We start from the raw sequence: 25,451 nt of genomic DNA, 5'->3' as shown, positions 1-25,451 counted from the left end.
CTTCAGGAGAGAGAGAGATAAGGAAAACAATGGAGCAGCATTTGGAGATGTTAATGAAGGAAGGAGAGCTGTCAAGATCGGCTCCTCCTTTGAACCCTGAATTGTTTGAAGTGATGGACAGGCAATACCCCAGCAGGGGGATAAAAAGTGACAGGTTCGCTAAGGCAAGACACACACACGACACCCGAGGTAACAAGACCCTGGAAGCGGTGCGTCTCTCACAAGTCAGTGGAAAGTACCGGGCCATAGACACACAGGGTTGAAAGGCATGATCGGCGGGAACCTGGTGTGTGTCCACCCGTGCCTGGGTGCCAGGTTCACCACAGGGAAACGATCTTATCTGGAAACGGAGGGGTCACGGTCGGTGACCTCAGATGACATCACAAAGGACTCGCCCGAAAGCTGACTGCGAAGGTCTGTGTGGAAGCCTTGAATATTCATTCGTTTTGCTCTCTCTCTCCTTCCCCCCACTGTCCATCGCCATGGCAGTGATTACTGCGAACTGAACTGAACTAAATTGAACTGAACTTTGCGTCACTTTGAAACTGGTCATTTACCCCTAGACAACGATAGAGCTTGATTAATCCTGTTATCTGAATTCTGTGTACATGTATGTTTATCATTGCTGAACTGTTGCATTCATTATCCTTTTGATTAGAGTACTGTGTTGCTTGTTTCTTTAATAAAACTTTCTTAGTTCTAGTAATCCAAACTCCAACTGAGTGATCCATTTCTGCTGGTTTGGCAACCCAGTTACGGGGTACGTAACACTGTCTATTTCACTCAGTAGATGCTATCTGATCTGCTCAGTTCCTCCAACTCCTTAGTATGTTGCTTCAGATTTCCAGCATCTGAAGTGTCTTGTGTGTACACTTTTCCATCAGGCCATTTTTATATTTATCTGTGTTGCCAGTAAAAGCACATTAACAGGCACCTCAAGACAGAATGCAGCTAGAGTACGGGAGTTGAAATACAGTGGATTCTGGTTAATTGATCCATCAGTTAATCAGGACAGCCACTTATTTGGGACACCTGTTAAGGAACAAATACTAATGGTGAAAATAGTCAGGATTTCCTTTGTTTTTTGGGATTTGGGATACTATGCCATTTAATTGGGATAGGAGACTAGCATGTGGAACTTGTGTGGCAACTAAACACTACACTATGCTTAGAGCAGTTTTCAGATAGCATCAGTTGTGTGTGCTTGTGTTCAAAGAGCGGTGATTTCTTCCCCCCCCCCCCCCCACCACTGATAGTTAGCAAGAAATAAGCTGAAAGACAATGCAGAATTGTTTTGCTCATTGTGGTTTCAAGCATTCAGGCTTAGAGATGCCAGAAATGGCCAGCAGTGAAAAATGAAGTGATAACTACTTCAACAAGTTAGGAGCTACGAAGAATTTGAAGATATCGACACTCATCTTGAACGTTACAGTGAAAATGAAATTTGGAGGATGCAATTGTCGAAAGAATGTATGAAAGCAATCCATTATTGGTACTAGGTGTCTGCTCTGATTTTGTTTGTTTACAGTCAATCAAAAGACCGTGGCATCCTGTTGGTTGTCTGTCGTATCCAACCGCTACAGTGAAACTTGCGGAGAGTTGTTAAAGTGGAAAAACCATTACACTGGGACAGTTCCACTTTCTCAATCTCAGAAGTCCAGGTTCAGTGACACACGTAATCATCACAAACTGGGGTCATCCTTAGTAGCAGTGGATAACCATGACTTCTGTGCCTTATCATGCCCTTTGCTTTTCACGAATTGTTGCAGAACCACCTTCTTGGCCATTGGATCTCACTAATCTCAACTCACCAGTCCACCAGAGCCAACTTCACACGTTAGTACAGGCATGTCCCTATTTCACCAGGGTATGAGGCCAGCCAGCTACCCTCACCTGGATTACCCTACCTGTTGAAGTGGTGTACCAGGGTGTGGCTGCTGTCACATGTAAACAGCTACTTGGTGAGGGCCAAAGGGAAGTGAGCTGCCCCAGAACGTATACAACAAGCCCTTTCACCAGAAGTGCTACTCCTCCCTGGAAACCCCATACACTGCAGCGTACACTGGATGAATTCCTGTCAATAACTATTAGGAACCAATACACAGTTTTACAGTTCTGTAGTAGCATTGATAGTGTTCTAAATCTGTTTACTATTTCATTTAAATACATAATTTGCTACTCAGTCTTTTCAAACATTCAAGATTCATACTTTGATAATAAATGTAGTATACAACCCTGAGGTTCATCTTCCCACAGACAGCCACAAAACAAAGGAAGAAAACCACAGAATTCACACAAAGAAAAACATCAAACCCCCAACGCACAAAAAAATTGAATAAATAGCACAAAAAAAGTGAAAAACACAGAATATAAAACCATCATACCACAAATTATTGATCTTACCCCTCTTCTGTAGGTCAAATGCAATGTCCCAAGCCCAGAAATCTGGCAGACAACACAGCCTTTGGGACACTTGACCCTTGTGACAGAGGGTTGTGTCAATTCATCTGGCTATACTATCCCCAATTAAAACTACATTTCTCTTCTCTCTCTCCCCCCCACCCCCTACTTGAATAGCTCCCTAAATCATGATGCCACAGCTTGGTTGTTCATCCTTCCTACAGTCACCATTCTCATCCTCAATGAGCAATAATCTCAGACCAGCTGCACGTTCAAGGACTAAAGTTCCTCCAGCACCAACTCTTGGATCCCCCTATCTACCTCATTCACAGTCACACCCACTTGTCCCTAACCACAGACCAGGTCAAGTAGTTAATCTAATGTATGTGACTGCCTCCTAAAACACGGTGTCCAGGCAACTCTCCTCCTCCCTGATGCCGCAGATCATGAGAACCTTAAGGTTGTTAAATCCAGGAGTGGTAGTGGGACAAGCTCCCGCTTCCTATTAAATGCTCCCAATGGCATGCATCTCAAATAGCCTCTGACAACCAAGCCCAGCACCTGGCTGTTACATCGGACTCAGCTACTAAGTTTGGCAGAACCATTTCTACTGACAGGAGAAAGGGCGAAGGTGGTTACTGACACCTAAAAACCAGTCACTTCCTGCAGATGTGGTTGGCAATTCATCTCGGAGAAGGAAAACTCAGTTTAAAACTCTGCTGTCTTGCAGCTATACCTATTCATGGGGAAGGCTTTGGGAGAAAACCACAAGGAAAAGTCCAGAACTGGAGTCCCTAAAACAATCCTACATTGAGTTATCTCTGAATGGCAACACCTGCAACCCTGCTGGTACCAAACTTTATCGGTCTCTGCCGTTCCTTTGGATCATCAGCTATGTAGAGAGGGGGAGCCTGCTACATGAGCAATAGTTTGCTCTCCATGTCTTACTGCCCTGGCTCGTGTATCACAAAGACAGCTGGTGAGTCCAACCAGTGGAGGTCCTCAAAGTCAGGAGAGTAACAAATTTTTTAAATGACCTTTAATTGTAACATAGAAATTTGCTTTTAAGTATTGTCCTACAACAAAAGAAAAGGTTTTGATTTCTGTGTACTGTACATTATTGTAGCCATTAGGAACAAAATGACTAGCATCTACAAATTGAACTTCCAGGGCCAATATACCAATTTATCAAAAGAAGCATGTTCGGGATCTGCATGATACTTAATACACATTTCTGAAGTACATCCTTTTTTTATAATACTTTAAATAGCCAAAGGAAGTTTTCAGAAATATCAAGAGAGAGAGAAATATAGTTAATGTTTTAGGTCTGGCAAGTGGTTTTGATTCAAAACTTTTAATAGGCAAATGATATCCAAGATGAAGATACATTTGAGTTACGGGATCACATCAGAAATCCAATTACTTAATGAGAACAGGTTTGAATAGATACATTAAAATCTAATACAGAAGGAGAAATGCTGCTAACAGATGTAACTTGGAAATGGCAAGTTTAAAACATCTAGGCATCATCATAAATGTGTTACTCAATACATCCAATTTATTCACAACTACAACTAATAAATCTAGAAGTGTTCAACTGTTTACTGTATAATCAGCTGAATTCAATAGAAGGAAGATTCTGGCAGAATCTCATTTTGAAAACTGCATGTTGCTCCTGTCACTGAAACACAAATCAAATGATAAAGCAGTCCTGAAGCTTATCCCAATTTCAAAGGTCTCTTTTTTTTGGAAAAGACATAAGAAACATATGGTTTTCTGCAGAAGGTTAGGGAATTGCAGGCATATTGGAACACCAGAAATACAAAAATAAAAAAAAATTCAGTGTAATGCATTGAATAATCTTTTCAAATGCTATACAAGTTCTTATACATACTGTATGTCAGGGGTCCCCATCCTTTTTTACACTGCGGACCGGTTTAATATTGACAATATTCTTGCAGACCGGCCGACCAGGCTGGGGGGGAGGGGGGGCAGTGGGGACGATAGGGTTCCCAACGGACAAGAGTAGCAGTCAAATACGTTCTGTTTACCCCGAGAAAGACTACAATGACCATGAAGCCTTCCGCGGGCATCAGTGCGCATGCATGACATGCACATGCGTGTACCTGCCGATTTTTTTCCCCTGCAAAACGCTTTTGGTGATTCTGATCGGGGTGGGGGGGGGGGGGGGGAGGAGGTATTAATCACGACCGGAATATAGGTGATAAGTGGTTAATACACTCAATTTCGTTTCTAAAAGAGTTTATCTAACGAATTTAATATTAAACACACCGCATATTTTCCTCACATGAATATAGTGATAAGTCAATTATCAGGGGAGCTTGAAGTAAGTGTTGAACGAACTTCCAGTAGAAGTGGTAGAGGCACGTTCGATATTATCAATTAAAGAAAAATTGGATAGGTATATGGACAGGAAAGGAATGGAGGGTTGTGGGCTGTGTGCAGGTCGGTGGGACTAGGTGAATGTAGTGTTCCGCACGAACCAGAAGGGCAGAAATCGCCTGTTTCCATGCTGTAATTGTTATATGGTTATGTAAGTAAGTCAATAGCATCATAAAGTTTTAAGTAACGTTTGGATATTAAACACACAGCACATATTTTCCTCGTATGAACATATAAAATCATTGCAACGCAGCAATATCGCTGAATCAGTGGGAGCCCTGGGCTTGTTTCCCTGCAACAAGACGGTCCTATCGGGGGGGTGATGGGAGACAGCGATACTTGAATGGGTTCCTTATGTCCAGTCTATTGCGCAATTTAGTTTTCGTTGCATTCATTGCAGAAAACTCTGCTTCACAGAAAAACGTTGGAAATGAAAACAACATTTTCAGTGCTTTCGTGGCTATCTCAGCATATTTAACCTTGACTTTGATCCAGAGTGCCGGCAGAGATGTTATGTCAAACATACTTTTCAGCCCACCATCATTTGCAAGCTCGAGGAGTTGATCTCCTTCCCACACTGACATGTATGACACACGGGTAATGACCTTGCGTGCATTCAAGCTCAACAGTCTTCAGAAATAATCAAAAGCACTCATACCATTTATCAAGCTTAAGGTTGTCCTCTTACTATGATAAAAAAAGGTTATAATGTTGACATTCTAATGAAGTTTCATAGTAATTGCCAAGGAAGCTGAATATATTATTTAGGATGACAAGTGACAATTGTTACGTACCCCGTAACTGGGTTGCCCAAACCAGCAGAAATGGATCACTCAGTTGGAGTCTGGATTACTAGAACTAAGAAAGTTTTATTAAAGAAACAAGCAACACAGTACTCTAATCGAAAGGATAATGAATGCAACAGTTCAGCAATGATAAACATACATGTACACAGAATTCAGATAACAGGATCAATCAAGCTCTATCGTTGTCTAGGGGTAAATGACCATTTTCAAAGTGACGCAAAGTTCAGTTCAATTTAGTTCAGTTCAGTTCGCAGTAATCGCTGCCGTGGCGATGGACAGTGGGGGGAAGGAGAGAGAGAGCAAAACGAATGAATATTCAAAAACGGCTTCCACACAGACCTTCGCAGTCAGCTTTCGGGTGAGTCCTTTGTGATGTCATCTGAGGTCACCGACCGTGACCCCTCCGTTTCCAGATACGATCGTTTCTCTGCGGTGAACCCGGCACCCAGGCAAGGGTGGACACACACCAGGTTCCCGCCGATCGTGCCTTTCCACCCTGCGCGTCTATGGCCTGGTCCCGCAACCGGCCTTCCAAAACTTCCCACCGACTTGTGAGAGACGCACCGCTTCCAGGGTCTCATTACCTCGGGTGTTGTTGTGTGTCCTGCCTTAGCGAACCTGTCCCTTTTTATCCCCCTGCTGGGGTATCGCCTGTCCATCACTTCAAACAGTTCAGGGTTCAAAGGGGGAGCCGATCTTGACAGCTCTCCTTCCTTCATTAACATCTCCAAATGCTGCTCCATTGTTTTCCGTATCTCTCTCTCTCTCTCCTGAAGACAGGTAGCAGACCAACTGCTGATCCCACTGGTGCCAGCACAGGGCAGCTAACATCTTAATCTATGTGTATTCTTGTCACACTTCCCCCCTTTAAGGATTTTTACCGGGGTAAAAATTACAAACATGAATACATTATTTGATACACACAAATACACATCTTTATTAGCTATTTGGCTAATACAGCGAATTTGAAGTTGTCAACACCTGACAGACAGTCAGCCATCACATTTTCTGTTCCTTTTATATGTGTTATTAATAATTCCTTAGACCAGGCTCCAACTTAGCAAACTTCATAGTGGCCAAAAACACTGATAATTGCGATCAATGTAACCTCTCATTGGGTTTCATCCCGGACCACAATAACAAGGGTCGTCCCATTCCGACTTAGTTTTCTCTCGCAAGGGCTTAGTAGGAGGAGGAGAGGTAGTAACCGCAGAGTTATTGCAAAACTTCCTACAGTACCCCACCATCTCCAAGGGCCTTCTGAGGGCCCTCTTGTCTGTCGGGGTTGGGATGTCAGAGATAGCCCGCACTTTAGCTTGCATCGCTGCCAGCTGCCCCTGCGTCACCACAGTTCTCAGGTAAGTGACCTTCGTGTGGCCGAACTCATTTTTTTCGAGGTTCGCTATCAAGCTGGCTTCAGACAGACGTATTACATCGCCAATACACACCTCTGTATTCGTCAGCCCTTTAGTCACTGAATTACTCACTCTATAGGAGTGTTGCTCACTAGGCTGGCCTAGTGTAACAGACACCACCCAACGTCCCAGTTCTTTGCATCGCCTCGGGACAATTAAGCACACGTGTGCGAGTCGTTTAATTACTTCTCCTAAAGAGTCGCTTTGTTCGGGGATTAAGGGAGAGACCTTATCGGCAGAGCTGGCCAAAACAATAGCCTTCTCCCATCTGGTCGATACCATACTCATCTCTTCAAAATAGTTTTTTTCTCTTATCAGGGGGACCCTAGCTTCATTGATTTCCGCGCTAACACCGACTAGGTTTGTTAGCATATCAAAAGCCTGTGACCGTCTCAGTTCGCGTCGGCCTTGATCAATAACATCCTTCCTCCTGGGCAGCCGGTAAACCTCTTTCATGATTCCACCAACTGTTTCCTCCAGCACCGCAAAATGTCCACCGGGGGGTACCTTGTGGGCCAGGTTAAAAATCTCATCCCCATAACTCTTTTGCACCACCCCCCATTCCTCATCTGCGGGTACGGTACTTGGTCTCCCTTTCTTCCTTAGCACTTCCTCCTCCCACAATAGCCTACTAGTTCCCTTGTTAGTTCTGTGTCAGAGAGAGCTGTCTCCGCCAAAACCATCAGCCCCTCATCTCGCTCCTGCGCCTGCACAAATTCTTTCCTGGCTAATGCTAAGTCTGTCTCAGCTCCCTCACTACCTCTTGTTTCACTACACTCCTTCTTTTCACTTTCTACCCCCTTCTTGTACAAGGCTGGCAGAAACGTCTCAGCTAAATTTACTACTGCAGTCCCGTGATGAACCTGTGAGTCCATGGGCGGGGCCTCAATGCTGGCAGGCTGACCTGTCAATCTCATGGCTGGGAACACGATTCCCCTGGCGAGCTCATTACCGAGCAAGACTTCCACGCCTTTCATCGGTAATTCGGACCTCACCCCGATCGTGACTAGTCCAGAGACCAGGTTGTTTTGTAAGCGTATCTGGTGCAAAGGGACGGCCTCTGTCCCTTCCCCAATACCTTTGACCTTGACCTCCCCAGTCTGGGTCTCTGAGCTAAACTCTAATACACTCTTCAGTATCAGTGACTGACACGCCCCCGTGTCTCTCCAGATCCGCACTGGAACTGGTTTTAACCCCTCCTTCACTGACACCAATCCGGCCGAGATAAACCTCTCGCGCCCTTCCTGAACTTTGGCAGACCTGTCCTTCCCTAGCAGTTCGTTTACCAGCTCGATACAGCCAGTCAAAATCGCCGTTTTTCCTTTTCCCGTCTCCTCCTTTGGGGCAAAGCACCTGGACGCAAAGTGTCCGACTTTCCCGCAATTATAACAGACGACCCCAGGAGACTTCCTACCAGACTGCTCCCGGTCTACCTTATCCTTCTCACTAGTCCCTGGCTTACTTTCTGACTTTTCTGGCGGACTCTCCCCACCGTCCTGACTACCCTTCTGGTAGCCTTTATTCGGGGCAAACTTCATTCTATGCGTCAACGCATACTCATCCGCTAACTTAGCAGTTGCGGCTAACGTGGCTGCCTCTTTCTCATCTAGGTAGGGTCTCATACCCTCAGGGACACAACCTTTAAACTGCTCAATCAGGATCAGCTGTAGCAGTCTGTCATAATCCCCCTCTACCCTCTTCGAGGCGCACCAACGCTCACAATATTTCTGCATCTCACAGGCAAACTCTAAATACGTGCGGTCCCACTGCTTCCTCGCATTCCGCAACCTCTGCCGGTATGCCTCCGGGACCAACTCATAAATCCTGAGGATGGCCTCTTTCACCACCTCATACCTCTGGGCATCTTCCGCGGACAAAGCTGAGTAAGCTTGTTGGGCTTTCCCTTTCAGTACACTCTGAAGCAAAACAGCCCACTTATCCCTCGGCCAGTCCTGACTTGTAGCAACTTTTTCGAAATGGAGAAAGTACCGATCCACGTCGGTATCGTCAAATGGGGGAACCAGCCTCACCTCCTGGGTCGCCCGGAACCCTCCACCTTGGTTCGGCACAGGCAAGATTCAACCGTTTGGCCACAGCTACCAATTCCAATTTCCTGGCATCCTCTAATGCCTCCAAGGTCGGCGCCTTTATAAATTCCTCGGCCTCCATTTCTGTTGTTTGTCTTTTCTTTCTTTCGGGAATCTTGACCCAATCAATTTACTCGGTCCCAAATTTAGCGTTCAAAATCACAGACGAGAACCCCACTTATGTTACGTACCCCGTAACTGGGTTGCCCAAACCAGCAGAAATGGATCACTCAGTTGGAGTCTGGATTACTAGAACTAAGAAAGTTTTATTAAAGAAACAAGCAACACAGTACTCTAATCAAAAGGATAATGAATGCAACAGTTCAGCAATGATAAACATACATGTACACAGAATTAAAATAACAGGATCAATCAAGCTCTATCGTTGTCTAGGGGTAAATGACCAGTTTCAAAGTGACGCAAAGTTCAGTTCAATTTAGTTCAGTTCAGTTCGCAGTAATCGCTGCCGTGTCGATGGACAGTGGGGGGAAGGAGAGAGAGAGCAAAACGAATGAATATTCAAAAACGGCTTCCACACAGACCTTCGCAGTCAGCTTTCGGGCGAGTCCTTTGTGATGTCATCTGAGGTCACCGACCGTGACCCCCTCCGTTTCCAGATACGATCGTTTCTCTGCGGTGAACCCGGCACCCAGGCAAGGGTGGACACACACCAGGTTCCCGCCAATCGTGCCTTTCCACCCTGTGCGTCTATGGCCTGGTCCCGCAACCGGCCTTCCAAAACTTCCCACCGACTTGTGACAGACGCACCGCTTCCAGGGTCTCGTTACCTCGGGTGTCGTGTGTGTCCTGCCTTAGCGAATCTGTCCCTTTTTATCCCCCTGCTGGGGTATCGCCTGTCCATCACTTCAAACAGTTCAGGGTTCAAAGGGGGAGCCGATCTTGACAGCTCTCCTTCCTTCATTAACATCTCCAAATGCTGCTCCATTGTTTTCCTTATCTCTCTCTCTCCTGAAGACAGATGGCAGACCAACTGCTGATCCCACTGGTGCCAGTACAGGGCAGCTAACATCTTAATCTATGTGTATTCTTGTCACACAATGCTTCAAGAATTTAGCATTCGACTCAAGTAATTTAGCATTCCATAATCAACATAAGTAATTACAACAATTTGAACTCCAGTCTCCCTTTCAGAAATAAACAGTGCAAATTCCTTATTACTAACTTGCTAACAGTTGATTAATTGGGCAAGAAACAGACCATTCAGACCACAAGTGATAAACATTGCAATTCTGGGACCATATTTCCAATTCTTTTCAAATTAACAGGATGTCAAAAATTGTCAAGGAATTAACCCCCAACCTTTGACAACTGCTGGTAGATAGTCAAGGGGCACAGGTGATGTAAATCCAATTTACCCCAAATCCACCTCAGCATGACTGGATGTTTGCCGACAATGGAGTATTTAATTCGATTGCCCTTGAAAAGAAGAACCCAAAAGTATCCTCTTCATGAAGTCAGATTACAAGACAAATAAATACATGTTGTATCAGGGATAAGGTCACTGAAAGGAGGTTGGTGTTTTTGATGTTCATAAAAAATTCCCAGGAAGAAATAAGGAACTTAATAATTGTGCCTTTGCCACCATATCTCAGGGGCAATCGGACCAAAGAACTGTCAAAATTATAAATTAACTGTAACCTCCCCAAAGACAATCATTCCAAGATGGAAGTCACAAGTGGAATCAATATCCTCAAGAATATGGTTCGGGGTACAAGTAATTTTGTGTCATTCGGGTGTACTTAATGCTGGATTTACATGGGAGGAATTTTTGGAATATTAACAGATGGCATTAAAGACAACTGAACAATATATTCATCTTATAGACAATAAATTACACCAATAAACTACACCAATTAGATATCTCCAACTTGCAACAAAAGAGCTAGCTCTCTGTCAACTTTAAACAATCCTTTTGTTCAACAACACCCCCAAAGGAGTCCTGACAGTTTTGTGCATGCCTTACAAAATGAAAATAAGTTCAGTGCAGAAGCAAAATCCACCCAAATATATGCCTATTCTGTAATAAAATCTGCTCATTGCTCTTTGGGTATTTGCCACAAAAGCAAATTAGGCCAGTATACACAGTCAACACTTCACCAATGTTGACTTCAGGAGGGAAAATTCAGACACGTCCCAAGATTGAAAGTTGAACTAAATTAGTGAGCTAAAATAGAAGAGTTTTATATCACACTAATGTCCTTAACATGATGCACAAAAAACAAACACTTCTTTTGGAAATGACCTCCAACATGCGATTCAGCTAGGCTGAGTTTACATCTTGAGTTGGCTGGGATCTGTCTTCAGTATATCTGTTTTTCAATAATTCAGAACAATGACAAACCATCCATATTACAAAGAGAATAAAGCCCTGAAAGATACATTTATTGTAGGTAATCTTACCTGATTGAATGACACTTTGGATTGCTGACCGTGGGTATGCTTTATGGGATGTGGAGAACTCTTCCAGGTTCTGCCAAAGAAATGGGAGTACGTAATATCAAAGAGGCTCAATCGCAGCTGACACTGGACATCTGCCACTCCCTCCAATAAACTCTGCACATGAAGAATAAAGACATTTGGGATCAGTCTAGATTTCAGCAAAACAAGTTTAAGTTAATACAAAAACATGTCCTTTTAGCTAGTACAAGAGCAAGATATGCCAACTAGTGGAGTGGTGTCACAGCAACAACCTGACACTCAACGTCAGTAAGACGAAAGAGCTGATTGTGAACTTCAGGAAGGGTAAGACGAAGGAACACAAACCAATCCTTATAGAGAGATGAGAAGTGGAGAGAGTGAGCAGCTTCAAGTTCCTGGGTGTCAAGGTCTCTGAGAATCTAACCTAGTCCCAACATATCAATGCAGCTATAAAGGAGGCAACATACTGACTACACTTCATTCGGAGTTTGAAGAAATTTGGTATGCCAACAAATACACTCAAAAACTTCTATAGATGTACCGTGAAGAGCATTCTGACAGGCTGCATCACTGTCTGGTATGGTGGGAAGATCCTGTACAGGACCAAAAGAAGCTGCAGAGGGTTGTAAATTTAGTCAGCTCTATCTTGGGTACTAGCCTACAAAGCACCCAGAACATCTTCAAGGAGCGGTGCCTCAAAAAGGTAGCGTCCATTATTAAAGACATCCAGGGCATGCCCTTTTCTCACTGTTATCATCAGGTAGGAGGTACAGAAGCCTGAAGGCACACACTCAGCGATTCAGGAACAACTTCTTCCCCTCTGCCATCCGATTCCTAAGTGGACATTGAACCTCTGAACACTACCTCACTTTTTTTAAAAAAAAGTATATATATTTCTGGTTTTTGCAATTTTTAATCTATTCAATATACGTATACTGTAATTGATTTACTTATTATTATTGTTTCTTCTAAATTATGTATTGCATTGAACTGCTACTGCTAAGTTAACAAATTTCATGACACATGCCAGTGAAAATAAACTTGATTCTGATTGTGAAAAATAATTTTCTGGAGCATTTAGTGCTATATTTATCTTTCTTCATTACATAAGGCACATTGGGTCAGAGAAACAAGAACTACTAACTTTAATGTCATTTCTCATGTTCAAACAGTTATTAGGCTCCTTTTAAAGTAATATTGTAGTTTCTGACTCAATGACGACTTGTTGAGTTCAAGTGAAGTTACATATATAAATAATCTAACCTCCCTTTCAGCAATAACCAGCCTAAATCCCTTATTGCTAACTTATTCTCCTTAATTTCACAAATCCATCAGGAAAAATACTTCTTGCCTTAGAGATTCTTTGGCACCTGGAAAGATGCAATAAGTTGGTTAAAAAGTAGCAGAAGAATGAAAGTGATTTAAAAAAAAATCAAGATGCTGGATATCTGAAATAAAAGCAGAAAATGCTTGAAATATTCAGCAGGTCAGGCAGCATTTGTGTAAAGAGGATCAGAGTTGACATTTCAGGTTGAAAAACCATTCATCAGAATGGAGGAAGGAAAAAGCATATCACCTCTGCAGAAAAGGTGGATGTGGGGAAGGGATGCATAGGAAAAAGGGAATATTTCTGATAAGGTCAGGACAGTGGTCTGTGGGGACAAATTCCATAAGTTACCTGCACAATAAGTTAATGATTGCAGAGAATGAGAATATGGATAAAAGAGCATTCATTGTTTCAAAATACATGAGTGAAGGAAATCCGCAAAAGGCCAGGGTATACTGGATTGAGAAAAACTGAGCCACTATCACAGATGAATGATCTACAGCAGAAGTGGCCAGTTTTGATACAGAACAAAAAGAAATGTCAGTTCCCTGATATTTCAGAATTTAAATGTTGATTCTGTAAGACTAACGTATCCAGAAAAGAGATGAGTTGCTGTCCCTCAAGTTTACATTGGGCATCATTGTACATAAGCAAGCCACAGCCAGACAAGTCAGTGTAGTTGTGACATAGAGAATTAAAGTGGCAGCAAAGAACAAGCTCAAGACATCAACAAATGTCTATCAGATACAAAATTTGAGAGTACAAGGGTAAAGGCATTGTGGTTCTCACCCGGAACCACATGCAATAATTATTTGGGTTTAAGCAACAGGATTATACAGATTTTGTTTTTTGAACAAGGCAAATAGAGATCTGCAGAGATCCCAGCAAATCAATTGGGAAAAACATTTCACATCAAAGTGTGATTTCTTACCTGTAAACTGATTGTCAATAATTCATTTCATATGAAAGAATTAAACCACTCCACTTGTTAGTAAAGCAGATTAAAAATTTCTAACACAAATGTATCTGGTTTGTTTAAATTAATGTATTGTAGTAATCAAACATCCTCCTTTAATTTCCATCAACAGAGTATCACTGCCTTCGGTTGCATTCCTTAACATATGGGTTAGAACATATTAAAAAGTACTCCGGAAGGGAAATATGAAAGAAGCAAACAACTAACTGGAGAATAAATTCTGGGCCAGATCTTTCACAGTTGACCATTTTGAATTAGCTGAAAGCAGTAGAAGTTTGTTCATCTCTGAGCAAGGAAAGCAAAATAAGTAACTCACTCTGCTAATTTTTGGCATAGTCAAGATAATTACAACATTAGATTGAAGCATTTAAAAATGCTGAATGAAAATGAAAGTTACAAGTGCTACAGGAAACTCTCATTCCTTTCAGCCGACTACTTGCACACTTTGATGTGGTATTGATAATTGGAAACTATTTTGTAGATGATGATACACATCTGGATATAACCCCTAGACACAGGGAAGTTCTTGCATTTTTCATCTATTGTTCTGTTACCAAAAAGGGTTGGTAGATTTGCACTGACCTTGAGCATGCCTAACAAATTATTCATTCTGAGGAAATATTATGGCATGTGGAGCCACAGGTGAAAACAGTTGCCTGAACCATAGCAACCAAGTGCAACAACAAAAACATTCCATTGAGCTTTTTAAATAATTACTCCTACACTGCTGTGTAGAGGTGGAATATTTTAACTCCAACATAGCACTGAATCTGAAAACAACAATTCTTCATTGGAAATACATGCAGAAAAGACTCTTCAGACCATAAATCAAGAAAAGCATTTTTAACTACATTGAGACTATTTGAAACTGACTATTGATGCTGAACATCTACAGAACAAGATCATGTTCTATTTTCTCCACCTTTTTTCAGGAATTTTCTTTGAAAATATTTATGTAAGTTGTTGTAAACTTGAAATTCATTGAGAAGGCATCCTTTGGAAAGGTCTTAACATTTGCTATTTTGGAGTGAAGTATAATCATTGAAAATAGTACAACATCCAACAAAAAGACAAAATTTCAAAACACAGGCTGTGACTCACATGCACAAATTCCATAAAGAGTGGTGGGCAGTAGGTTCTGCAACTCCTGTCTGATTAGCTACTTTTCCCCGTCATAGACTTCAGATTTAGTAAGTGATTTTGTTAAAGTTTCATTTGACCTATCTAGAAATCAAATGCATAAACACCTATTGCTCATTGGTACACCATTTAATTATATAAGCATTGCTGGTCAGACACTCCCTAGAGGTCAAATGGTGTAGGAAACAATCTGCATGAACACACACACACACACACACACACACACACACACACACACACACGTTACACCATTTTAGCCAATTCTATTCCTCATTTATTTTCTGCTTACCCCAATATCCCTGATTTCCTTAGTGTCCAAAATCTATTTCCCTTAACACTGAATATGCTTGATCATGGAGATACCAAAGATTTACAATCTTCCACAAAAAAGATCTCATCTTATTCCTAGATGCTTGACCACTTGCCTCAAGACAAAAACCCCAAATTATAAACTCCTGTGAGAAGAAATAATCTCTCAGTACACACTGTATTGATCACATCCCTGCCCACCAATGAAATAAATGAATGGACAAATTGTGCGCATCAGTTCAATAGGTGTAATTAGTTCATTATGCATGTACATGCTACCTGCCAGGTGCAGCAGGTCAACATACTAATAAGCACCTTTGGCTAATATACCATAGGAAAAGAACATCACTTGCCCACCCTGAATTCAGCCTTAAAATAAAACATTGATATGGAAAACGCAGCATGGAATTGTACCAGCATTTTAACATACAGCACATACATTGATTCACAAATAGATGATCAAAAAATAATTTGTGTACTTTACATATAAATAATATATACATCTGGGATGTCTGTGCAATCTGCTATTCCCAGACTGCAGTACAGGTTGAGTAACACTTATCTGAAATTCCAAAATCTGAAAAACACCAAAATAAGTTGGGTTTTTTGAGCACTGACATGATGCCTTAAATGGAAAATTTCACAAGCTGATGGTAAGGTTCCCAGGTAATGCGCAGGTCTCTGTGCACCACAGACAGTTCTGAGAAGTGATCTCTCACACTACATAAAATGAAAAATGAAGAACTTGATCGTGTATTGTCAGCACCAAAGTGAATATATGCCACCTTACGGTATGCTGATTATGAAACAAGCAAAGAACTATCACAACAGACTGAAAATTGAAAGTAATTGTGAATATTCAGCAGGCTGGTTGCAGAAATTGAAAAAAAGGCACAGCATTAAATCTTTTAAAGTATCACTGATGAAATCAAACACCAGGACAAGTCGATAACGTTGATTTTTTTAAGTTTATCTACGGCAGTGATTCCAACTTAGTGGTTACATGTCCTAAGAGGGCATTAGGGAAAACAGAAGTCATAGGGAGGTGGAGGGCATTCAAGATTCTGGGGGGAGCAGTGGTAAGCAGCACCTTAACTTGAGGCACGAGACCTGACTAACTGTTAGTACAGCCGCCATTTCCCAAAATAAAAAGGATGAGGCACTGGAACACAAGAACCACAGCTCTGCAAGCAGTGTGCACACGTCATCACAACACATCTGAAACTCGACAATCTCATCCGAATTTACCAACCAAAAAGACATATTGGGCATGCATAAATTAGCAATTAGGATACCCAACAGTTCCCCTTGACTTGCGGCATAGAACGAGTTCTTCAATTTAACAGTTATTAAGTCAAGTACACCCTCTCAGCTTTCTCTACAGATCTATGGAAAACAGGTAACGCAACAAAACCACATTGGCTCTATTTGACCATTTGGTTCCAGCCGATCAGTAAACCTGTCGACCCTGAAGATTCCAACTGAGGTGTTCAAGGCAACCTCAGCTTCATATCTGCAGTCAAGAACCACCTTTGGGGATTATGAGACTTTACATGATTGATCAATCACACTAACTAGAAAAGTATAAAGGTAGTTTGCCAAACACCAGCTCTATCCCGACTAACATTCGGATTCCAATCTGAATCCTTGTCAACGTAATTTTCACCATTGTGATCGTCTACATCTTCATCTCATCGTTCCTTTGCACGCCACCACCATCAATCCATCCATGTTAACTTAATGCTGTTGTCAACATCCAATAGGCATTCCCAGTTTGTGTTAATTTTTTCATTTTAATTTAGCCCTGCTAATGATGGATAAACATGTATGGCACGATCTTTATGAGTCTTAAGGTGATGAAGACTTGAAGCCTAATCCTGCTAAGAAACAGAAACTACAGAAAGTGCATCAATAAATACAATGTTACATACCTGGTTTAATTCTGTTCCTGTCAGATCAGCGACGCCCCATGTGTCTTATTTGTAATATTCTACTGTCTAATGAAACCATGAAACTATCAAGAGTGCAGGAACACTTCCATAAAAGACTCCCTGAAAAGGCTACTTGTGGTATTACTCAGTTCCAGAAGATGAAAGAAGCATTTGAAAAGCATTGCACACTCAAGTCATTTGCCAAGAAAGCCAAAAATGACCTTGATAGTGGTCTCATGGCTTCTTTTAACAATTCCAAAATGATAGCAAAATGTGCAAACTCTCAGACAATTGTTGAAAAATTAATAATGCCTGCTGTATGAGAAGTGCTCACCACTGTTCTCAAAATGGATACTAGCATTTTAAAATCAACTCCTCTGAGTAACAACTCTGTAGCTCATCATACTGACAAAATAAGTGAAAACACTGAACATCAACTGTGCACACAGCAACAAAAAACAGAACTTGGGATACAACTAGATGAGTCAACTATGCAAAACAATGAAACAATGAAGCATTGCTAATGGCATATGTATGGTTTATCAAAAATGGAAGAGTTTATGAAGAGATTCTCTTTTGTAAAAAGCTAAAAACAAATCTCAACAGAGAAGCAATCTACAATGAGCTCAAAATGTATACTGAGGATAAAAGTATTCCGATTAGGAGCATGATTTCTTGTAAAACAGATGGAACACCATATACGACAGGCCATCATACTGGTTTAGTGGCATTTATGAAAAGAGAAATTCCAAGTCTGTTTGTAATCCATTGTGTAATTCATCTTCAACATCCCAAAACCAAAAACCTCAGCCAGCGACTTTCTTCAAGCACGTCTTTTGTAATATCTGCTATCAACAAAACTAAAGCTCATCCATTAAACAGCAGAATATTTCACCGATTATGCCAAGATAACGATGAAGAACGTAAACACTTGCTTCTTCATACTGAAGTGCTTTAGCAGTCAAAAAGTTGCTGCTTACAATGTTTTTTGATCTTTTTGACACTGTGGTTGAATTTTTGCTCGAAGCCGACAAGAGCTTGGGAAACATGATTGAACTTCTACATTGAGATGTGGCATACCTAGCCGAACTGTATGACAAAATTAACATTCTAAATCTGAAACTGCAAGGTGAGAATTTCAATTTAGTCCAAGCAAAAAATGCAGTGCCCACTTTTATCAGAAAATTGGAAATATTTAAGCAAACATTGGGAGAAGAATGGACTCACAGTTTCCCTGCATGGAAAGTATGGCACTCTCTTTCACAGGTGGTGATTTGCAAGAGTACTGCTTACACTTGCAGTCACTAAAGAAGGATTCACAGAATTGATTCAAGGATTTGAACTGTCTGGAAATTCCAGACTGAGTAATTAACTCATTTCTTTTGCAAAGTGGAAGAACAGGAAGAGAGCTTGCAAGAAGAAATTATCAAAATTCAGAACAATGAAAAATCAAAAATGCTTTTCAAAAATGCCGGCTTTTGTGGTACATGGTTACACTGTCATATGAAGATTCCTGGTCTTTGCAGAAGAGCCAAATAGCTCTTCACTGCATTTCCATCCTCTTACCTTGTTGAAAGAAGCTTCAATGCAGTGAACCATATACCCACAAAGAAAAACAAAAACTGCTTCGACATTGTTACACATGGGGACTTAAGACTTTTGCTGTCACAACTTGAACCAGATATTTTAACTCTTCCTAAACACCATCAAGTTCAAGAATCACATTGATATTGAAGCTGCTGGACAGCACACATGTACTGTTTGAGCTAGGTTTAAAGACAAATAAAAATTTAAAGCAGAATCATTTTTCTTACGTTAGCATATGGTAGACATGTTTTTACACTATTGGAGTGCTGGAAAGCATATTGTGCCTAAAAGGGGCATTGGCAAGTATGAAAGTGCTTTAGGGGGGCTTTGGGCTAAAAAGGGTTGGGGGACACTGATCTAAAGGTATAAAAACAAAGTAAAATACAAATACAGTATACTATAACCTTTTAATCAAAACACAACATCGCAGGAGGAGACTGAAAGCTGCCATTGTTCATTGTCCAACAGCTGATTCAGATATGCGCTGTGCTGCTTTTCTTACATTCATCTACCACCCCTTAGCATTATTACAGCATATTGGGTGACTCTAAAGCACCTTACAAGTTGCATAAAGAATGATGTGATATTCACAAAACAGCAGTGACAGGTTTTTCTGTGTAATGCCAGTTTGAAACTTTTATTGTCTATTTCCACATGGCATTTATTACTTTCCTGTTGCAAGTTCCCAAAGTTGCTGAAATTTAACCTTGCTACAGTGATTTCTGCAGCCAAATGTTAAAGAGACATACTGAAATGAAGTATGTCAGCTACTTGATACTCCTGACTGAATGAGTGCTGCAATGCTGTGAGGGAGCTGGAAGAGTCTTTCCTAAAGACTGCTGGAAGACTGATCAGATTGGTGAAAAAGAGTCAATAGAAGACTGAGGGCCCTGTGCATGAGTGACAGAGAAGTACAAGATGAGCTCCAACTTGTGCTCATTTGACTGTTTTATTAGAATGGGCCTTTTTCTTTTTGTTATTCTTTACTTAACCTTCAGTTAACTTAAGATTCATAAAGATAACTCCTTTAATCGTATGCCTTGTACTGTCTGTTATTTTGTGGCACTAATTTGTAACAGGGTAGCAAATTACACAGCATCCACACAAACCAGAGTTCGGGGTGGGACAAGCCATCTCAATCTCATGAGTTTGGCAGGACTTGAGAGTGTCTTCCCTAGACTTACACAGCCAAGGAAACCAGGGCATTTCACAGGCAAATGCATGTGCCTGTTCTGCTTTGTACACATGGAGGTGAAGGAAAAGTGGACAGACTTCACTTCCTGAGTATGGAACTCAGGTAACCTCCTTTGTAACAAGTAACAAGCCAGGAGATCTGGAGAAATTTATACACCAACATTGACATCTATGGGCAAAGCTGAAAGACTCACATGATATGTATTTCAGGTCACAAAGAGATACAGACCTTACCAAGGACGAAGAGTGCTGCAATTTTAGATGCTGACTTTTATAGCATGATTTCAGGAAAAGTGGGACCGTTTTGTGAGAAACAAAACCCTCATTCCTTTCAGATCAACAAGGTTGAAAACACATTTCACACAGATCTTGAGTATTAATTTACCACTGACATTATTTAGGGGAGCTCTAAGCCAAAAAAAAGTACAAAGACAAACAAAAATCCTACCAAAAAGTCAGCAGCTGAGTTATCTGACAAATGCAGAGACACCAAGAAATATGGACAAAATTGTTATACTCGCGATTAAGCCAATTTTCAAATGCAAACACTTTTTTTTGTGGGAATTGTGTGAATAAAATTCTTTATCACTATTACCAAGAATCAATACAGTCCAAAGGCTCCTCAAAAATCATTTGTTATTATGTGAAAAATAGACAGCATTTCTTTTAAAACAGCCTTCACAAATTGCTTTAGAAGGAGGGCAGAAGTGGTGCAGCAAGTAAACTGCTGCTTCTCAGCTCCACAACCAGGGCTCAATCTTGACCTTCAATGCCGTCTCTGGAGTTTTCACATTCTCCCTGTGATGGTGTGGGTTTCCTCCACTTACAAGAGTGCAAAATCTAACCCAGCTCCCCAACAGTGAAACAAGTTTACAACTCAATCCACATCTCAGACCATATCAAATGGGTTAAACTTTATCTGACAGAACAAAGCATTTACTGCCCATAAAAATGTAAGAAAATTCCCATAGATTTTGATTTTAAAACACTGTTTCCAGCCCAACGCAAAGACTTATAACTGTTACTAGACAACGGGGTGACCCATTTGGGCACCCTTTGAGAGAAGGGTAGTGCAGTCTGATGTGACCAGAATGAACATTAAATTTTCCTGAATGCTATTGGTATCACTTTGCTTTAGAAACTGTAGTTGAAAACCTCAGTTTATCAAAGAAGAACGACACGTAGCAAAGCAAATATAGCTCCTCCTCATTTAACGAAGGACACTTTTGATGGCATCATTTCTGGTTTATCTGCCACCCTCGTGCCTCTCGCTGTCATTCTGGAGACATGCAGTCCTTTCATCCCCCGTCTCTTCATCTCTTCTACTGTTTGTTCTTTGTCTCTGATCCTGGAGACGTGAATTTCGCAGCTCCTTTGAGTCTTCCTCTCACATCCTTCTGTGCCTGTTTTTGTCATTCTGGAGATGTGCAGCCCTTTCATCCCCTGTCTCCTCAGCTCTTCTGCTGTTTGTTGCTTGTCTCTGATCCTGGAGACGTGCATGCCTCTCCTCCTCTGTCTCTTCTCTCATCTTTTTTTTGTCCTGACTCTTTGATCTTGGAGTCGTGCAGCCCTGGCCTCATCTGATTCTTGTTCTCTCCCTCTCCTTGCCGCTTCCCGACGACATTTGGCGTCATCTCTTGACCATAATGTCCCCCTTCCCTTCCACGCGGCATAATTAGGCTGACCATTTTTTTTACCCTAATGCTGCATAGAAGATACGAAGCACTAACACCAAAGGATGCTGATTATTCTTGATGATGTGGCTAGCACTCTCCTAAATGGATGTGATATAGTCACCGCTGTCCTTTGACTGCAGCAAAGGGTTTTATGGGTGTCTCGAAGTACATCATTACAATAAGATTTAATTATCTCTTATTGATGGGTGGCAGTTAGATCTGTCCCAATCCTGCACATGCTGATGGTGATGAGCAGGAAGTGACTCCTCGAAATAGAGCTGCCCTGCCCTTTTGCTCAGGCATGCGTTGGGCTGTCGCGTCCCGATTTCCATGATGGCCGATCGGGTCTCGGGTGAAAGCCAGCCTGTTGATTTTTTGCAAATGAGCAACTTTTTACAAATACATAACCCTGAACTTTGCCTGCATTCTGTAAGTTAGCACATTTTAAGTTGATTTAGCCAAAAACAGTGCCACTTTAATGCACCGTTTGCGCTAATTGGAGGTCACAAACAGACAAACAGACAGACAGAGCATGAGAGTTTTAGTAGTATATAGTGCAACTTATTTAAATAGTAACAATCTTCCACAATAAAATCAGTTTGTTTTGGATGCCTGATGCAATAATTCTCTACAACAGAGCCACATTCAAAAAGTGGAAGAATTTAAGACAATTGGAAATAAATAGTCATTAGAAAGAATAAGGAATGAATCAGCAATGATCTTCTTAATTAATCTAAAGCCAGAAAGAGCATGTTCAGGCAAGTAATTCATTTAAATTATTGTTTTGGTAAAACCCTCCAACACTTCAATTAAGGTTAGATCCCACATGAACCTGCCAAATGGTCTTATTTCACAGCTGTTTTGAGAAATGGCCTCAAACAGGTATCAACAACCACCCCCCAGAAGTGCCTACATCAAGCTTTACGGTTTGTTTCAGGCTCAATCTGAAACCTCAATCTTTGCCTATAAAGTAAACAGCAAATCTACAATGTCACTTACTATAATTGATCATGCAGAAGAAGATGGCAGTGCGACGGCAGCGTGCGCGGCCTTTCTGGTGATGAATATCTGTTATCTGTCAAGTAGGGGACCGTGCACAATCCTGATTTGATGGAGACAGACGTGAGAGTACGGAGGAACATCTGGAAAACTTCTGAAATGCCTGCTTCGCTGCCGCTGCTACTGTGTGGTAACCGGAATCTCTGGAGCAGAAGGCCCCAAAATCCTTGGCTTTGCTTGTTTCAGCAGCCGGGGCGAGGTTGAAGGCGCTCGGCAGAGGATGGCACTCGGGAGGCTGTATCGGAGGGGCTGGTCGCAGGCTCGAAGTTTTCGGACGGATGGACTCAGTGTCTGCTGTGGTCGGCTGCTTCCAAGGCATCGGCAAGTTGACAGTGCCTGGAAGTTTATGGCAGGGAGTTTCTCCCTTTTGCCGCCTGCTATCGGGACTCAGGGACTTTTGAGACTTTACTTACCGTGCCCATGGTTTGTTCTTCATCAAATTGCGGTATTGCTTTGCACTGCTGTAACTATATATTATAATTATGTGGTTCTGCCAGTGTTAGTCTTTGGTTTGTCCTGTTTTCTGTGATATCACTCCGGAGAAACGTATCATTTGTTAATGCATGTATGCATTTCTAAATGACAATAAAAGAGGACTGAGTGTTCTCATAATCTAATAATCTAAGATAAAATCACATACCTGGATTTTGTTGTTATGCCATAAAACCAGTAATTGGTTGCACAAAAGGCAAGACAGTATTGACCACTAATCAATAAGTTTCAAGACTTTGGTTTTAATACCTCCTCACGCAATTGGATTCTCGACTTCCTCACTTGCAGACTCCTGTCAGTTCAGATTGGCAACATCTCCTCCACAATCTCCATCAGCATAGGTGCACCATAAGGCTGTGTGCTTAGACCCCTGCTCTACTCGCTTTACACCTACGACTGTGTGGCTAAGCAGACCTCCAATGCCACGTTCAAGTTTGTTGATGACACCACTGTCACAGGCCAAATCAAAGGTGGTAACAAATCAGCATATAGGAGGTAGATTGAAAATCTGAGTAACAACAACCTCTTACTCGATGTCAGCAAAATCAAGGAGCTAATTATTGACTTCATCATTATGTGCCATATTGTATAACATGGGTAATCAAGTTCTTTTGACCATAATCGTTCCTGGCAAATTTTTTGACAGAAATGGTTTGCCATTGCCTTCTTCTTTACAAGACGGGCTACTTTCCAGTGTGTCATGAAGAAAACTGCTGGGGATATGAACTTGCTTGAGGTGCTAGTGTAGCTGGATGATCTGAGTCTGGGTCCACCCTGGAAGAGCATGAAGCAAGACCAGTGAAGATGTTAGGCCGCCTGAAAGCTGAAGAGTTAAAATTATCACTGGACAAGTGCCAGTTCTGCAAGACATCAGTCAAGTAAGTTGGGCACATAGTCTCACAGTTTAGAGTAGCTACGAATCTATCAAAGATAGAGGCAGTGACCACATAGCCAAGGCCCAAGAATGTAAGTGCCCTACACTCGTTCCTTGGATTCTGTGGGTACCACCAGAGGTTCATGAAGGACCACTCTAAAGGGAGTCATCCTGTGAATCAGCTTTTGTGCGGTTACTCTCTCTTGGGGAAGAATGGGAGGAGGACAAAATGAGAAGCTGGTAAAAAATGATCTTAGCCCTTCGGAGCCTTTTGGAGCAAGATGGGATGCAAGACGTGAAGAGAGCTTTCAGTTGCTGAAGGAGCTGCTGACGAAAGAACCAGTGTTAGCTTTTGCAAAGCCCCAATTGCCGTATGTATTGCATACAGACCCCAACTAAGAGTGCTGAGGGGGCATTCTATATCAGGATCAGGGCAGAGGGTTGAAATTTGTTGCTTTTGTCAGCCAGAGTCTGTCATCCTCCAAGCGTATCCCGCGCACAAATGGGGGTTTCTGGCATTGAAATGGACTATGGTGGATAAGTCAAGTGATTATGTAAACGGTGCCAAGTTCAAGGTGAGGACGGACAACAATCTATTGACTTATATTCTGACCTCAGTGAAACTGGGTGCCTCAGGCCATCGTTAGTTGCTGGCGTTGTCTGCCTATGACTTCAACCTGAAGTACCGACTAGGGAGCCGAAACATTGATGTGGATGCATTGGCCCGACATGCACATGAAGGGCTGGAGATGGATGGAGAGTGGGAGAGCGTTCCTGCACCTAGAGTTAAAGCAATGTGCCAGTCTTCCGTCATGGGGAAGTCAGAGGCAAGGCAAGGGCAGGATCAAGCAGTGGATCATTTGGAAGATTCTGGTTGTGCATTCTACAAGCTTACGGCAACTTGATTGCTCTAAATGGGGTCAGCATAGTGGAAACCAGGTCCACTGCTACAACTGTACACAGAATGAAGTTACTGGATACTTGCCATATTATTAGGTGTTTGGGCGTGAAGCAAGGTTGGCGTGAAGCAAGGTTGCCTGTTGACCTCTGTTTTGGGACTGGTGGGGAAGATTTGCCACAGAAGACCCATCTTAAGTATGTGTCTGACAAGGAGGTGTAGCTCCCTGGTAAGCCTCAGGCCCGCTCAACTCGCTGTCATCTAGGGGAAGCAGTCTTCGGCCCCGCGAAACTGGGTAATCAAGTTTGTGTGGATGCTATGTGATGCACCCCACCCCGCCAAATAACAGACAATACACCATATACAATGAAATGATTACAATTTATAGATGTTATTGGAACTATGTCATTAATAGAGATAAAATATATAAGGAAAGTA

General features: G+C 41.9%; 1 protein-coding gene across 3 annotated transcripts in view; it reads right to left on the bottom strand.

Moving 5' to 3' along the window:
• nphp4 (nephronophthisis 4) overlaps positions 1–25,451 on the bottom strand; it is a 433,219-nt gene that overhangs the window by 388,026 nt on the left and 19,742 nt on the right. For all 3 annotated transcript variants that reach the window (XM_072244772.1, XM_072244773.1, XM_072244774.1), the window contains exon 2: positions 11,533–11,685. In XM_072244772.1, the coding sequence (XP_072100873.1) occupies positions 11,533–11,685 (153 nt within the window). The remainder of the gene's footprint in view (positions 1–11,532; positions 11,686–25,451) is intronic.

This window comes from Mobula birostris, chromosome 27, assembly GCF_030028105.1.
Source record: "Mobula birostris isolate sMobBir1 chromosome 27, sMobBir1.hap1, whole genome shotgun sequence".
Lineage (NCBI taxonomy): Eukaryota > Metazoa > Chordata > Chondrichthyes > Myliobatiformes > Myliobatidae > Mobula > Mobula birostris.
This window is presented reverse-complemented; position numbering and strand designations above follow the sequence as displayed.